Below are 16,473 nucleotides of genomic sequence, written 5' to 3' on the forward strand. Positions count from 1 at the left end.
TGCCTACTTCACAAAGCCCAGTAAATACGGTCTCCCTTGATGAGCCTGCATTTATCTCTAGTCTTCAAAGGAGATGGAATGCTTCTTAACAGGTCAGCTGGGAAAAGTGGGGACAGAGATTTTACCTGCTTGGTCAGATACCAACTGAGACTCGGAGTGAATGCAATTTTACACTTTCATTTCTGCTCCTTCAAAAGCCAACCCTAGTTTGTCTGCTGTGGATTAAAGAATGATAAACCCTGCTGCAAATAACATACAAAGGGAGCATCTGTCACTGGAGACACTTGCCACTTTATCTCTCCCTTGCCATGTCATTCACATTGGCTTTTAAAATTAAATGTCAAGCCTCGGCATGGAAATGGAAAAGAAAGGCCTGCCACTGCTCACAGGTGAAATAAAGAAGCCGAATCCACCATTGCAGCTGCCATGGATCTTCTGAGAAGCTTTCCAAGGGCGTCACCCTTTTTAATATATGACAGCTGCACACTTGTCAGAGCGAGACAAGGAAGACAGTTTCCTCTTCCTCACAAAGTCCATTTTCCTGAAAGTATGTTGAATATTTAAACCCAGGTTAGAGGCAGCAAAGAAATTGACTACATAAACAAAAATATCTTGGTGGTAGCCTATTTTATATTTTGCTGGGTGAAAATACATTTTAGGTTTCCTAGCATTCATACATGTGCTGCAGGACATATCTGATTCTTGGTGTTCATTCAGATTACATGGGATCGCTGATCCTGAGCAGAAGCTCCATTTCCATCTGCCATAGACTAACATCAACTTGAGGATGGAAGCAGGTCTGTAATCTAATTGAAGTTAAGCTGAAGCCTCAAGTGTGATTTTTTAGCATGTTTCTTAGGACACCCTTTCTTTGCGAGCTTACCCTTACTCCTCAATGGCTTAAACATCCGGAACTCCCAAGCAGATCTCTCTAGGAAGCACCAAAAGATGCTGTGAGCCTCTTCCACAGACACACAAATAAATACCTTTGCCAGAAGATGGCCAATTGAGGATAGTTGTTTAATAAAGTCCACCAGCCCTTGTTCTTAAAGAAAAATCCAGGCTTGTGTTTGACTGCTACACATTTGGGTACCCAATTTTCTGTTTTAAAAGAACTGATTCCTTAAAACACCATCTGAAAGGTACTCATAATATAGCATGATAGGAGCTTCCTGGTGGGGGAGGGGGGTGCTGGAAATGTTCTGCTTCTGGTCCTAGAGGCTGGTTACACAATGTCTGCTTCTCTGTATGAACGCTATCCTTGCATTAAAATGTGCAGACACACAAATCAATGACAGCAGCACTATTCCCAATTGCCAAAAGGTGGAAGCAACCCAAGTGTCTATCAGCAGAGGAATGGATATATAAACTGTGGTCTCTCCATACGATTGAATATTATTCAGCTGTAAAAAGGATTGAAGCCCTGATACATGCTTCAACATGACAAACCTTAGAAACAGTGTGCTCAGTGAAAGAAGCCAGACAAAAAAGACCACATAGTGTATGATTCCATTTATATGGAATCTCTTGAACTGGCAAATTCATAGAGACAGAAAGCAGATTAGTGGTTGCTAGGGCTGGCGGGAAGAGGGAATGGGGAGTGACTGCTAGCGGGTACGGGTTTGATCTGAGGGTGATGAAACTATTCTGGAACTAGGTAAAGGTGGTGGCTGCAGAGCACGGTGAATGGACTGAGCACCACTGAAATGTACACTTGAAAATGGCTACTTTCATGTTATACGAATTTCAACTCAATTTTTTTTAAGGCAATAATAATGCCAGGTTCCCTTAGAGAAAGCTCTTTACAAGGAGCTGTCAGAGTATGTCTGAACCGATTTGAACAGTGTTCCAAAAGACAAGGGATAAAAAAAAAGAAAATGCCTTTCCTCTGGCTTTAGTATCAAGATTAATGAAAGCACACTGCATCTCCCAGCGCTCACCAGCATGGGCCCAGCAGGAGGGAACGTATGCGGGGAAGCACTGCGTGGTGGCCCACTTGCCTGGCTTGGCCTGCTCGCCATACCCCACTGTGCAGTTGAGGCCACAGGCATGGGACTAGTGGCCTCTTTGTGCCCGTAGTTGTGTCCTCTTCAAGGCCCAGGCTCCCGTTTGGGGGCCTGTATCACTGGGACTGGGCACAGGCCTGGAATACAGGTAATGTTCGGTGTACATTAATTGAAACTCCTGGGCTTTGCCCACCACCTGGCACCACCCAGCCTGCAGGTAAATCTGTGGGTGCCACCTGTTCTGAGAACAGGTTAAAAGAGTGAGTTTGAGTCGTAGCTCTGCCTCCCACAACCTGCGAGAGTGGATCAAGCCACTTAAGCTCTCTGATCCTGAGCTTCCTCACTGTAAAATGGAATTAGAAGCTTTGTTTCATGGGCCCAGCACATGAGAAAATGTAAAAAGAGGTCAATTCCGAGCAAGCCACGGTGGCTCAGCTGGCAGAGTTCTCTCCTGCCATGCCGGGGACCCGGGTTCAATGATTCCTGGTGCCTGCCCATGTGAAAAAAAAGGTCAGTTCCCCTTTTCCTGCCTTAATGATCTTATTTCGGAGAGCAGGGTACTACCCCTAGAAGGACCTGGATTGCACCCCTCGCCATCATTCTTCCCCTCCCCTCACCTTCATGCCAAAGGTAAATATGGTGATGACAATTTTGAAGATGAGCGCCAGGGCCAGCTGCCACATGGCCGTGTAAACGCCGAGCCCAGCCGGCCGGTCTGGAATGTCGTCCACGGGCCTGGTCATGTTGGGGTCGTTGATGTAGTCACAGAGCTGGGAGGATTCGAGAGCCCCGCAGTCATTGAAGAGCTCGGAAATGAGCTCACTGGTGCTCTGGCGTGTGTAGGGGTTGGGGTAGGCGATAATGGCAGTGACAGCAGTCACTGTGATGACCTCCAGCACCGGGTACTTGCCCAGCCTGGTGCTCTTGCGCCTCCTGCACCAGGCGATGTTACAGCGAATGAAGAGCGTCCCCCACAAGCCCCCGAAGACCCCAAGCAGGATGAAGGGGAAGAGCTCGGCCATGTACCAGGGGGTGTGGTACTCCACGTAAAAGAGAACCAGGCGGCTGTTCCCAAAGGGATTGATGGAGCGCAGGGTGAAGGCCGCCACCAGGGCCGCAAAAAATGACCTCCACAGGGTCTTCAAAGGGAAGTAGTAACTGACCTGGGACAGACAAATAGGACATTAGACGCTGGCCCAAGAAGAGCTGCTGTGAGCCCCGACCCCAGGTCAACCACCCGCTGGGGCTTGCCATCCAAGACCCATTCTCAGGTCAAAGGTGGGCAACACCCACTGTATGAACCAGGTTTAATTATGACCAAGAGCACCAACAAAAATATCTAAAAACGTCTAAAAGTGGAATGGGCCCAGGCCAAGATTAGATTGAGCTTTTTTTTTTTTTTTGAGGAAAAGGAAAATATTGAATCATAATTTTGTTTATGGCACAAAGACCCTCCTAAAAGCAAGTAAACCTCTGGATTTGATTCTACAGGTGCCCAAATAGATCAGGGGTCAGCAAATTCCAGCCCATTCCAGCCTGCCAAATATTTTCATACAGCCCACAAGCTGAGAGTGGTTTTTATATTTCTAAATGACTGGAAACGAAAGAAGAGATTGTAACATGTAAAATTATATGAAACTCAAGTTTCAGTGTCCAGAAAGAGAGTTTTATGGCACCCAGCCACACCCATTCCTTTGTGTGTTGCCTCTGGCAGTTTTCACACTACCATGGCAGAGGGGACAGAGCCTCTGACCCACAAGGCCAAAAATATTTACTTTCTTGCCCTTTTCAGGAAAAGTTTGCCAACCCTTGGAAGAGAGCCATTTGGGTTGCCAAAACCAAAAATGCTTAATTAAGTCGGTTATGAAAATGAGAGAAGACACCGTAAATCTTTAAAAAAAAAACACATTGTATTGGCAGTTTTAAAAACAGTATTTGAAAAGAGATGTTTTGACCGTGGAAATTGTAGCTTCTCAATGAATTGCAGAACTCTTACTCAACACTTCTGAATCTGGCTCTCTGAGGTTAGAGCAGGTGGCCTCAGCCTTGCCAACCACGCACATACTCCCCACCCCTCGAACCCGCCCCGTGGCCTCAGTTGCTGACTCTCACCTCTTCCAGGCTGAAAAGCACACCTCCGATGGGAGCACCGAAGGCCACGGAGACCCCGGCAGCAGCTGCAGCAGAAAGCACCTAGAAGCAAACAGTTGTAATAAGCCCAAGGCCCTGCGTGGAAAGAAACACATGCAGGTGACTAGGAGTAGGGGTTGGCATGAAAAAAACCCCAGGGCAGCTGGAAGCTGAGCTGGCTCACCTCCCGCCTCTTGCCCTCATTCTTGCTGTACTTGGAGAAAAGGCTGCTGAAGAAGTTGCCACAGCAACAAGCCACGTGCACCAGAGGCCCTTCTTTCCCCAGGCTCAGGCCCGATGACACAACCAGCACCAGGGTGACAGTCTTGATTAGCAGCGTCCACTTTCCCAAGTAGCCCCTTATAATAAAGCCGCTCAAAATGGTCTTTATCTGAAACAGAGGACAGAGGATGGAGACCGCAGGGGTGGGAGGGAAGAAAAGCTGCTTCAGTGCTATAGCTAGAAAAATCAATGTAATTCCTCGGAGAAGCATTTTGGAAGCTTAGAGTCACTAAATCACATGGAGGAGAGGCTATTTTAGTTTTTGATTTTGCTATAATTTTATATTATCATAACAGAATTTTATATTATATTAATACATAATTCTATATTTTACCAATGGAAACCTTACAAAAAAACCAAGACGTAGTCAATCTTGACGGTTCCTTAAGTACGAAGACATGGTGCCGAGGTCTGAAGAATTATCAAGATCTTTTACTTAGAATATTTTATCCTGTTCACGTTACCCTCTGTTATGTTGAGAGGAGACAAATGCCTTTTTTTTCTGTTTCACACCTTTTTTTATTTTAACTATTACCTCTGGCCACTGGAAGCCGTCCAACATAAAGAGATGGAGAGGCAACTAGGCATGCGAAGAGCAAAATGGAACCAAATGCTTGCTGAGTACCTTTAGTCAGGGGCTGGCAAACGACAGCATGCAGGCAAACAACTCCCACCTGGTTTTGTCTGACGCCCAAGTAAGAAAGGTTTACACATTTTTAAATGCAAAATATAAAAAAACTATTAGCCTTTTGGTAAGAAGAGCTGATCAGTTTTGCCTCTTGGCCCATGAACTTTGCCAATCCCTGCTAAAGACAACGGACGTATGGGTATTTACTATCCAATTATTTCAACTTTTCCGTAGGTTTGAAAATTCCCTTAACACATTAATGTTGGAAAATGAAGATGCTCAACATTCCAATAACACACCTTTGAACTTTTGGGGGATGCAAAGACGTTTGAATCTATCATGGTCACTTCTCTTCCATCAAATCCTACAGACTGGTATTGAAAAGGATTTTGAAGACAGGTCGAGTTGCTTTGTCCCATTTTCAGCCCCACTGAATTTTGTAATCACCAGAGATCACCTTTCTTCCTAAAGGTGCAATTGAAGGCTTTGCCTGACACGAGTATTCGACTGGGTGCCCCTCTCAGAGATGAACTCCAGAAGCAGACGTCCTCTCTGCCCACACAGTGTTCTTCTGGATGGAGAAGTCTCTCCAATGACTGAACAACTGTTTACTTCCAGCCTCTCCCACCCTGGCTGAAATGGAATGAATGTTTACTGCTGAGCTAGCAATTTATGAACCCGTTACCACAGCTTAACTAGACCCCGAGTGTCTTAGTTTGCCAGGGCTGCTGTACCACAAACAATTTGGTTTAAACAACAGGAATTCACTATCTCACAGTTTTAGAGGCTAGAAGTTCAAAATCAAGGTGTCGGCAGGCTAAGCTTTCTCTGAAGTCTGGAGCATTCTGCTGGTGGCTCGCCAGGAATCCATAACTCAGTCTTTACCTCTGTCACCTGGCTATCTACCACCTTCTCCTACACCTGTGTCCAAACTCCCTCTGCTTAGCAGGACGCCAGTCAGACCCGATCAAGGCCCGCCCCGATTCTGTCTGGCCTCATCTCAACTAATAACATCCTCAAAGATCCTATTTACAAATGGGTTCACATCCACTGTGCGGAGGTTAGCACTTGAACAGGCCTTTCGGGGGGGGGATGTGATTCAATCCATAACAGGGAGTGAGTCATCAATCAAATCTACTCTATCAAACTTGTGGTCAATTTCTCTTTTTCCATTGTGAAATACATAATACAATGCCATCTTTTGTCAGTGTTGAGACATTTCCAGAACTTAGCAATGCCCTGTCTGGGCCTGGCCCTGTCATTAATGGAGTTCTAAAATAGCTATTCGAGTCCTTCTCAACGTGGGTGCTCGTCTAAATCAGCTGGGTAATCAGGAAACACAGAGGACTGGGCTCTCGCCTCAGAGTCTTGACGTAAGTGATCTGAGATGTGCTCTGGGCATGGGGCGTTTTTACAGCCTCTCCAGATAATCCTCAAACACAGCCAAAGAGGAAAGCTGCAGTGACATTCCTAAGAGAAGCACAGAATCCCAAAGCTCCACCATAATGTCCCAATATTGAAGAGACAGCCCTGAAACACCTTTCACTGAGCATCCTGTCAGCTTTGGCGATCTCGGGGAGGCCGTGAAATGAACTGATCCACCAAATTTTAAAGGGCTATGAATGGGACCATTTTCATCTCAGGTATTATTGATGGAGCTCTGTTTCTTAATTCAAGTAGAGAATGTGAAAATATACGTATGGGGGCTGCCACACTGGTTCCCTGCGAACTTGAGGCGAGCCTTCCTACAGAGCATAAGTGAGGTCCTCTAACAATACAGTCAGATGGTATTTCTTTAACTAGCCTTTAACTAATGGCAGACACACCAACAGTGTTAAAATTAGTCTCTGACTAGTGATAGTTAGCATAATTGAGCCTGTACTCTAGGGATCTCAATTCCCTTTATTTAAGGGATGTTTTATTATGCGTGCCACAATCCTGCCCTTTTTTGTTACTTCGAATAAAATTATCTATAATTTTTTGTCAATTAGTTAATGTGAATTTAGACCCCAGGGTACAGTTTAAAAGCATAATACCATTTAGAAAATTACAAGCATCTAAATTACCTGAGCCTTTGCCAGCCGTGACATGTGGTGAATTGAACAATGTAATAGGTATTTTGTAATTCTCTAAAATAATTTTATAAAACTTAAGCACTAGAGAAGGGAAATTCATTCCCAGTAGATGCCAAAATGCACTTGCTTTAATTTGAATGAACAGAGACTGAACCAAGCAGGGCTTTGATTTTGTGGTGTTAACTTTAAAACCAGAACACTTTCTGGTACATAAATATTTGTAAGAGTGTTAAGGTTTTGTAATGAACTGAAACATCAACTCAAAGTAAATTCTCAGAGGACATGATTTCTTATATAGTTGGTGGTGGTCTACAGAGAATGCAAGCAGGAGCAGAAAGAGGAACAGCTCCGCTCTACAGTCCCATGTCCAAGAAACTGATTGCTCACTTTCAAATGGGCTTTATAGAACTTCTTCTGGGGATTCAGGGAGAGCCTGACCCCATCCCAATGCCTGGAGAGGGTGGGGCCCTCACACCAGCCTCCCAGGAGAGCAGGGAAAGAGCAAGGGTTTGGAAGGGGTGGGGCTGCTGCTCCCTCAGGCCCTGAGGACAAAACATCAATCCACAGATGACTCTCAGACCTTGAAATCTAATGGAGTTTGCCCTGCAGGGTTTCAGAATTGTTTGAGACTTGTGACCCTGATTTCCTTCCAATTTCTCCCTACGGGAATGGGAACTACTATCCTATGCCTGCCCCTCCGTTGCAGAGGGGAAGCAGATAACTTGCTCTCTGAATTTCACAAGTCCACAGAGGGAGGGGAATAGTGCCCCAGGAGAGACCACACCCATAGCCAATTGTAATGGGACTTTGTACTTGGCATTGCCTCTGAAATGACTTAAGGCTTTGGGGATAATATGATGGAATGAATGCATTTTGCACACAGAAAGAACTGTCTTTTGGGGGTCCAAAGGGTAGACTGTGGTGGTTTCAAACTGTATGCATGCCAGAAAAACGTGTTCCTAAACTTAATCCATTCCTGTGGGTGTGAACCCACCGTAAGAAGGACTTTTTTAATGAGATTACTTCAGTTAAGGTGTGGCCCACCTCGGTCAGGATGGGTCTTAGTCCTATTGATGGAGTCCTTTATAGGCAGAATGAAATCCAGACAGATAAGAGAGAAAGCCATAGAGGTAGCAGCCAGAAGCTGAAACCAAGGGAACCCGGAAGAGAAGGGAGAGGCCACCATGTGCACAGCCATTTGACAGAAAAGCTAAGGACCAAGGATCACTGGCAGTCAGCTCCCCAGAATGCCACCGTCTTCAGGGAGAAAGCTTCGCCTTGATGTGGACTTCTCCCAGCCTCAAAACCATGAGCTAATAAATTCCCATTGCTTAAACAACCTACCCCATGGTACTTGCTTGAGTAGCCAAGGAAATTAAAGCAAACTTCATGGAGCATTTACTACACAGAAAAAAAGCTTTCTTTAAATTATGCATTTAAAAAGAATGTTTCCAAAGGAAATTTCTTTCCAAGTAATCAGAAGGCTTCAGAAGCAAATACCAGTGAGGAAGAGCAACTTTCAAATGCGCATACATGCACTGTATTCAAAGTCTGCTCTTACACAGTATTTCATATAACAGCTTCCAGCAGGGAGCAGTTCTGACGATGATCAATATAAGATCTAAATCACTCAGTTTGTCTCCTTGTTAAAATGAAGGAGAATATCTCCACGGCCCCACTGGAATGAAGTCGGTTTACATATTTCATTGGATTTTAACTGGAAGGAAGTTCTTTCTATCCATGAAATATTTACTTACGTTGACTTTTTGCCCTGCCCCTTTCTACCAAGAACTGGAATATGCATTGCATCCTCAATTTAGGAATTTAAAGCTCTAATATAATAATGATGAAAACTTTGCTCCCGCTAAGTCCCTATAACCAAATGTTAATTATAAAACCTCTACTTTGGCTCCTGATACCTTATAAAAGATTATTGTGAGCTCTTTTATAAATAGAGAAATGCAACTATTATGTACTTATATATAAGTAAAAGAATATTAATAAACTGAGCCCCCCATGTACCAGTTACCAAGCTTAAGAAACACTAGAGTGGGCACTTTGAAGGCCCTGTGTCTCCTTCTCCCATGGAACCTTCCAAATCTGCCCCCATCATTTCCATGCTGGTCTCTGTAGTTTTACCAGATATGTTAATCTCTAAATAGTATGTGGTTTCATTTGGCCTGTTGATGGATCTATAGAAATGGAATCATACTTAAGGTATTCTCCTACAATGTACTTTTTCACTCGATGCTACTTTTGCTGAGTTGCAGTCACATCACTGTGCTCCTTGTGCTTTCATCATGTAGGAAATTTAGTGCTGAATGCAAAAAAAAAAGATGCCCATCTTGGAAGAAGGCACAGTCCAGCCTGCCCATCACAGAGAAGGCTCATTTTCCAGCTCCCCGGTGGTCTATAAGATGCCCACAGACTTTCACAAGCCAAGCCACAAAGCTTCGGTTCTTGGGGAGGGGAAGATGAGATTGCCCACCAGGCCATTTAATGCTTGTTAAATTTCCCATCAATTCTCCCTTGGCCATGGCTTTGCCTTTGAAGGGCTTGTGTCAAAAATGCCACTGTTGGGTAGCAGGATCATAAATGAGATGCCAACAACAATCTGTTCTTTTAATCATTCAGGGGGCCTCAGGCTCAGTTTTCAGCCCTCAGCTATATCTTCAGCTCTATTATAATGCTTTGTTTCAATGCAGTTGGTATTTTAGGGAACAATCTGAGCATAATACAAATTCAATGTCTGCTTATGTGTGACTTCATTCAGGAGAAACCCCAGGTGAACACTAAACACTGCACCCTGCTGAACCAAACCGCCCAAGAATATACGAAATGTTTGCATGCACCCACGTCGTATATCTACCAGCCACACCCATCCACCTCTGGGGACAGAACTCACCCTCTGATTACAGATAATCCTCCTTGCATCATTTCACTGTAAGTCACTGCAACCTTTCCAATGCCCACTTCAGGTCTTTTTCAAGGGGAAATAATGTATTCATTGTCATAGTTACATATTTCTTAACCATTTAATACGTTAAAATTGTACTATCATTTTTATTGGGTTCCTATCTTTTTTAGATGTGTCACAAAGTTTTTGAGCCCTATGCCCCAACCCCATTTTCCCCATAAACTCTTTAGTTTTTATTGTGTGATTTTGCACAACCTGGTGATTTTTAGGAATGCATGTGTTGTGTTACAGCAGAACTGACTATATTTAGAATGTAGGATGGTAATTCAGCATGCTTTTCTGGTTCCTGAAGCAATACATTAATATAAGCCAACAAAAGACAGAAGACAGACCATGTGCAGCTTTTCCTTTGACAATCCCTTTTTTTAACTTTTTATTTAGAAATACTTTTGAAGTTATAGGAAAGTAACAAAAATATACAAATCCCACATACAGAACTTATCCCTACCACCACTATCAGATACCCAGATCCACTAATTTTAACATTCTGCCGTATCATATTCTATCTGTCTTTCTATTTACCAATCCAATTTCTGGACAGTTGAGTGTAGGCTGTATATATCATATTCCTTGAACACTTAACACTGCCATGTACATTTCCTAAGAACAAGGATATTCACTTATGTAATCACCTTAAGTATAGTTACCAAGTTCAAAAAATTTAACATTGATATAAAGCTTGCAGTCTATATTCCAATTTTTTCATATGTCCCAATAATGTCCCTTCGAGACTTTTTCCCTACTTTGATAGATCCTATGCAGGGTCATATATTGAAATTAACTGCCATTATCTCTTCAGTTGCTCTTTCTTTTTCTCAATTGTGGGAACATATATACAACATTAACTTTCCTTTCTCAACCACTCCAGAGTACAGCATCCAGAGGGATGAATCATATTCACCACGCTGTGGTGCCCTCACCCTCCTCCATTACTAACACTTTCCCATCTCCCCAAACAGAAACCTTATCCTCATTATGCATGAACTCCCCATTCTCCCTGGCCCCCACCCCTGGGAACCTATACTCTAATTTCCGTCTCTATGAGCTTGCATATTCTCTTACATTTTCTTTGTAGTTACCACGGGACTTAAATTTAACATTCCAAATCTATAACAAACTCTTTTGCTTTGATACTAACTTTTACTTCAATGGTATACACAAACTATGTTCCAATACCTCTGTATGCACCCCCCCACACTTTATGTAACTCTTATCGCAAATTACACATTCGTACGTTATGAGTCCAATTCCACTGTTTGATCATTACCTTTTATGCAATTGCCTTTTAGCGCCTGTAGAAGTAAACAGTGGAGTTCCACACCGAAAATACCCTAGTCCTGGCATTCAGATTTACCTATGTCACTACCCACACCAGAGATCTTTATTTCTTCATGTGTCTTCACCTTATTGCCTATTGTCCTTTCCTTTCAAACTGCATGAAATCTCTTTAGCATCTCTTACAGGATCAGTCTAATGGTAACGATTCCCCCAGCTTTTGTTTATCTGAGAATGTCTTAATCTCTCCCTCATTTTTTTTTAAACATGGGCAGGCAGCAGGAATAGAACCCTGGTCTCTGGCATGGCAGGCAAGAATTCTGCCTGCTAAGCCACCATGGCCTGAGCTCTCCCTCATTTTTGAAAGACAGTTTTGCTGGATATAGAATTCTTGGTTGGCAATTGTCTGCTTTTAGCATTTTAAATATGTCATCCCACTGCTTTCTTGCCTACATGTTTGTGATGAGAAATCAACACTTAATCTTAGGGAGACTCCCTTGTATGTGATATGATGCATCTCTCTTGCGGCTTTCAGAGTTCTATCTTTAGCATTCAACAGTGTGATTTTAATGTGCCCCAATGTGGGTCTATTAGGGTTTACCCAGTTTGGAGCTCATTGGGCATCTGGGATGTGTATATTTATGTCTTTAATTAAATTTGGGAATTTCAGCCACTATTTCTTTGAACATTCCGACTCTCCCTTTCTTCTCCTTCTGAGACTTGCACAAGTTGTGTATTTGGTACATTTGATGGTGTCCCACAGGTTCCTCAGGCTCTGTTCACCTTTCTTTATTCTTTCCTCTTCCCTCACCTCAGACTGAATGATTCCAGTTGTCGTATCTTCAGGTTCACTGATTTTCTGTCAGCTCCAATCTGCTGTTGAACCCCTCAAGGGAATTTTTAATTTCTGTAACTGTGGTCTTCAGCTCTGTTTGATTCTTTGACATAATTTCCATCTCTATATTGATAGTCTCTTTGTGTTTGTGACGGTTTGAAACTGTCATGTATCCCAGAAAAGTCATGTTCTTTAATCCTCACTCAATATTGCTGGGTGGGATCTTTTTGATTGTTTCCATAGAGATGTGACCCACCACTTGTGGGTGGTAACTTTTGATTAGAAGGTTTCCATGGAGATGTGTCTCCACCCACTCAAGGTGGGGGTGCTTACTGGAGCCCTTTAAGAGAGAATCATTTTAGAAAAAGCTTTAGTGACATAGAGCCCACGCAGCCAGGGATTTTTGGAGATGCAGAAGGAAAATACCTCCAGGGAAGCCTTACGAAATGAGGAGAGAAAGCTAGCAGACATCATCATGTACCTCCCCAGCTGACAGAGGTGTCCAGAAACCAGAGACACCAGCAGACGCCAGCCACATGCCTTTCCAGCTGACAGAGGTTTCCAGATGGTATCAGCCTTTCTTGAGTGAACATAACCTCTTTTTGGTGCCTTAATTTGGACATTTTCATGGCCTTAGAACTGTAAACTTGCAACTTAAATTTCCTTTTAAAAGCCGGTCCATTTCTGGTATATTGCATTCCAGCAGCTTTAACAAACTTAAACAGTGCTCATCTATCATTTTCCTGAGTTCTTTATCCATTTTTCCTTTAGCTCTTTAAGTATACTTAGGACCATTTTTTCACAGTCTTTGTCTGGAATGTCCCAGGTCTGGTCCTCCTCACTGATGTTTCTAATGCTTTAATTTTCTCCTTTGCCTGGGCCATCACTTCCTGTTTCTTTGTACGTTTTATAATCTTTTGTTGAAACCTGGGCATTTTGATATTTTAACATATAATCACTAGAATTTAGACACAGAGACATTTGTTCCTTAAGCTCGCATCCAGCTAGTGTTATGACAGAGCTTTCCCTGGGTATCAGATGCTAACAACAACAACAACAAAAAGATGACGAAAAATGGAAAAAAAGAAAACACCTTTCTTAGTCTTTGCATACTGACCTGTGCCAGTGTGCTCCTTCAGGGTTTAGTCATACAATGAGTTTAGCGGATAGCTCCAGGCCAAAGCAGAGGCCTCCCTGATCGTTTGTGCACATGTGTCTTGTCTTGGGCACATGCCCTGGGAATTCCCCCATTTACATGGTTCCAAATGCCCCCTCTTCCCTAGGAAATAGTTTTCTGATGATCAGGTCACTGCTCTGCATGTCCTACAGCCAGCAATCCCTTGCCCCAGACAGCACAATTTGACTACTTTCCCATAGCATTCTGTAAGAGAGTTCCATGAGCTGCTTTCTACATGCAGGGAAAGCTCTGGGACAGTGAGTCTCTCTGGCCACCACCAGACAGACTTGGCCAGGCATATATGCTCCTAACATGTCAGTAGGGTTACTCTACTCCCTCTAGAACTGGGACCAGGGATCCACACTGGGAGTGCAGGTGGCTCTGCATTGAGCCAGTGAGGGGATGGGGGCGAGGACAGCCAGAATGCTCTGAGATCCTACCACTTTGAAGCAGCCTTTTTCTGGATTCAGTACTCACCCTGTTACTGCAGTCATTTAACTGTTTTTTTTTTAACATTGTGAAAGATGTTTCTGTATGTTCTTGCTGGTTGCTCAAAGCTTCTGTTGATCACTCCAGGCCTTTCCATGGATGGCCTGGACCACTGCACTTCCCTGTGACAAGAGGAGCTTGATATTGTGGCCCTCTCATCCTGACCTATGACAATGACCTCCCTGTGGACAGGGACTACATATTTTCAATTCTATAGATCCAATAAATTACACCAAAGAAAGTTTACCAAATGAATGAATGTTTTTACAAAATCTTTCCACCATTATCATAATAAAACTACTGGCCAGCCTTGGAGTGAAATAGTATTTGCCAAAAACCTTACCAAACACTAATATTAGAAAGTAGTAGTATAAACCTGAACTGTAAGTCACGGGTTGCATGCTCAGATGCCTCCAGAGCCAGGCAAGTAATGTACACAAGGGAAGCAGGTGGCTAGGTTGGACCTGTGGACAATTGAAGAGTAGAAACTTGTCTGTTCAACTCCAGGCAATTTTTGCCCTCTAGGAACTGGGGTCCAGGGCTGCCACATTTTCCTACTTTTTCAAAAGCTGGAAATCCAAATATTTGCATGGAATCTCTTCATATTTGTATGTTGCCAGATATCTTAGCTGCTTTTGAGAATGCTGAAGTCAGCCAACACACCCATATCTGGAGGCTGAATCCTGTCCTCTAAACTGTATCTGCAACCGCTATATGTATCCAAGTCAGGGGTCAACAAACTGTGGCCCACAGGCCAAATTCAGCCAGTTGCCTGTTTCTGCACAGCCTACTACCTGTTTTTTACATCCTGCAAGCTGAGAGTGCTGGTCACAAGTCTGAATGGTTGAAAAAAAAATCTCAAGATTATTTTGCAAGAAAATTACATGAAATGCAAATTTCAGTGTTTACAAATAAAGTTTTATTGGCACACGATGCTTGTTAATTTACATATTATCTATAGCTGCTTTCACACTATAATGGCAGAATTAAGGAGCTGAAACAGACAGCATGTGGCCCCTAAAGCCCAAAATATTTACTATCTGACCCTTTACAGAAAACGTTTATTGACCCATGGCCTAAGTCACACCCATCCCCAGTCCCCTATTTCAACACCCCTCTTTCCATTTGAGTTACTTAAATTTTGGCCTTAACCCCAAGTGTTTATATTATCATCAAAAGCAGGAAAATAAAGACTCAGTACCAAAAGAAAATACTGATCAAGTTCTTTGCCTCCATTATTTTTATTATATTCACCTATCTGAAATCTCAAGAAGCACAGTAGAAATCCAGGAAAGATAATGACTTCAGCTTTTCCCAGGCATCACTGGTTTTCTCTTCACCTCTTTCTCCTTCCCACTAAGGAAAAAACCTTGGAGGTGAGAAGGCCTGGTTTTTCCAGTATCTCTCTTCTCTCTGTGGAATTCTTTGCAAATAAAACTTCTCATATATTTGAAGAGCACAGTTGGAATAGAAGAACCTCAATAGTACTTCACTTTTCTAGGTACCAGGATTCATGCTAATTCTTTCACCTTCCATCTTTTCTTGCATGCCTGGCACCATATAAGGATATGCAGTGAAATGCTGTTTCCAATTTTAGAAGACTCTCCAGGAGGTTCCTTGCATATTTGGCCCTTGATCTTTTAGTTTAGGAACCTTGTAAACTCTACTTTGGGTTTTTGAAGACAAGCCTCCATTCTATTTATTCTAGGGGCAAGGTTCCATGCTGACCATTTTATTTCCAAGCTACCTATGCAAGTTTCCTTAGCTTTATCTATCTACCAAGATCCAGGCAAGGTTTCTTTTATTAGTATGACTTTCTACCTTTAAGGCTATGCCTTCTTCTGTCTTCTGAGGGGGAAAAATTTTTTCAGAGTGTCTTTCTCAGTTGATTTATCCAGTATTTCAACTGAGTAACTAATTTTCAACTATATGATGTCTTTGCCTAAGTTTTGCCACTTTTTGCATTAGCACATGAATCCACTTTAGCTGCCTAACGAGCCACCCCAGAACTTAAGTTGCTTCAAAGAACAACTATTTGTTTAGCTCATGATTCTGCTAGTTGGCAGTTGGGGCCAGGATCAGCTGGGTAGTCCTCCAGTTTGTGCTGGGCCTGTTCCCGGGACTGGAGACCATGGATGGTGTGGCTGGGATGGCTGGGGCCTCTCATTGGGATCATGTGTCCTACCACAGGTGAGCCCAGGCTTGTCCACAGGAGGGCTCCGACTACAAGAGCAGCCTGGGCCCCGGTGCACACAGATGCTTTTCTGGTCTCACTGGCCAGGGCATGTCACGTGGCTGAGCCCAGCATCAGTGCCGGAGGGTACCACCCAAGGGTGCAGGCATGGAGAGTAGGGAACACAGGGGATCTATGTCACAATCAGGCCACAAACCATCTTCATGTCTACAGACACTGCTGAAGGACCAACTTGAAGGAGAACTTAACCACACCAGTTATAGATAGGAGGGCTTTTAAAATTATTTCTGGCTAAAATTCTCACTGTCTGGGCTTTTCGGGAATCAGCTCACTTACTGCCATTCTACCTAGCAGAACCTCCTAGGTTTAAAGTTTTGTCTCAGACATGCCCCTTAATTGATGATG

General features: G+C 43.3%; 1 protein-coding gene across 2 annotated transcripts in view; it reads right to left on the minus strand.

The window, feature by feature from the left end:
* CLCN4 (chloride voltage-gated channel 4) overlaps positions 1–16,473 on the minus strand; it is a 77,223-nt gene that overhangs the window by 25,325 nt on the left and 35,425 nt on the right. For both annotated transcript variants that reach the window (XM_077146153.1, XM_077146152.1), the window contains 3 exons: positions 4,321–4,527; positions 4,119–4,199; positions 2,624–3,169 (listed from right to left, as the gene is read on the minus strand). In XM_077146153.1, the coding sequence (XP_077002268.1) occupies positions 2,624–3,169; positions 4,119–4,199; positions 4,321–4,527 (834 nt within the window). The remainder of the gene's footprint in view (positions 1–2,623; positions 3,170–4,118; positions 4,200–4,320; positions 4,528–16,473) is intronic.

The sequence above is a fragment of the Tamandua tetradactyla genome, chromosome X, assembly GCF_023851605.1.
Source record: "Tamandua tetradactyla isolate mTamTet1 chromosome X, mTamTet1.pri, whole genome shotgun sequence".
Classification (NCBI taxonomy): domain Eukaryota; kingdom Metazoa; phylum Chordata; class Mammalia; order Pilosa; family Myrmecophagidae; genus Tamandua; species Tamandua tetradactyla.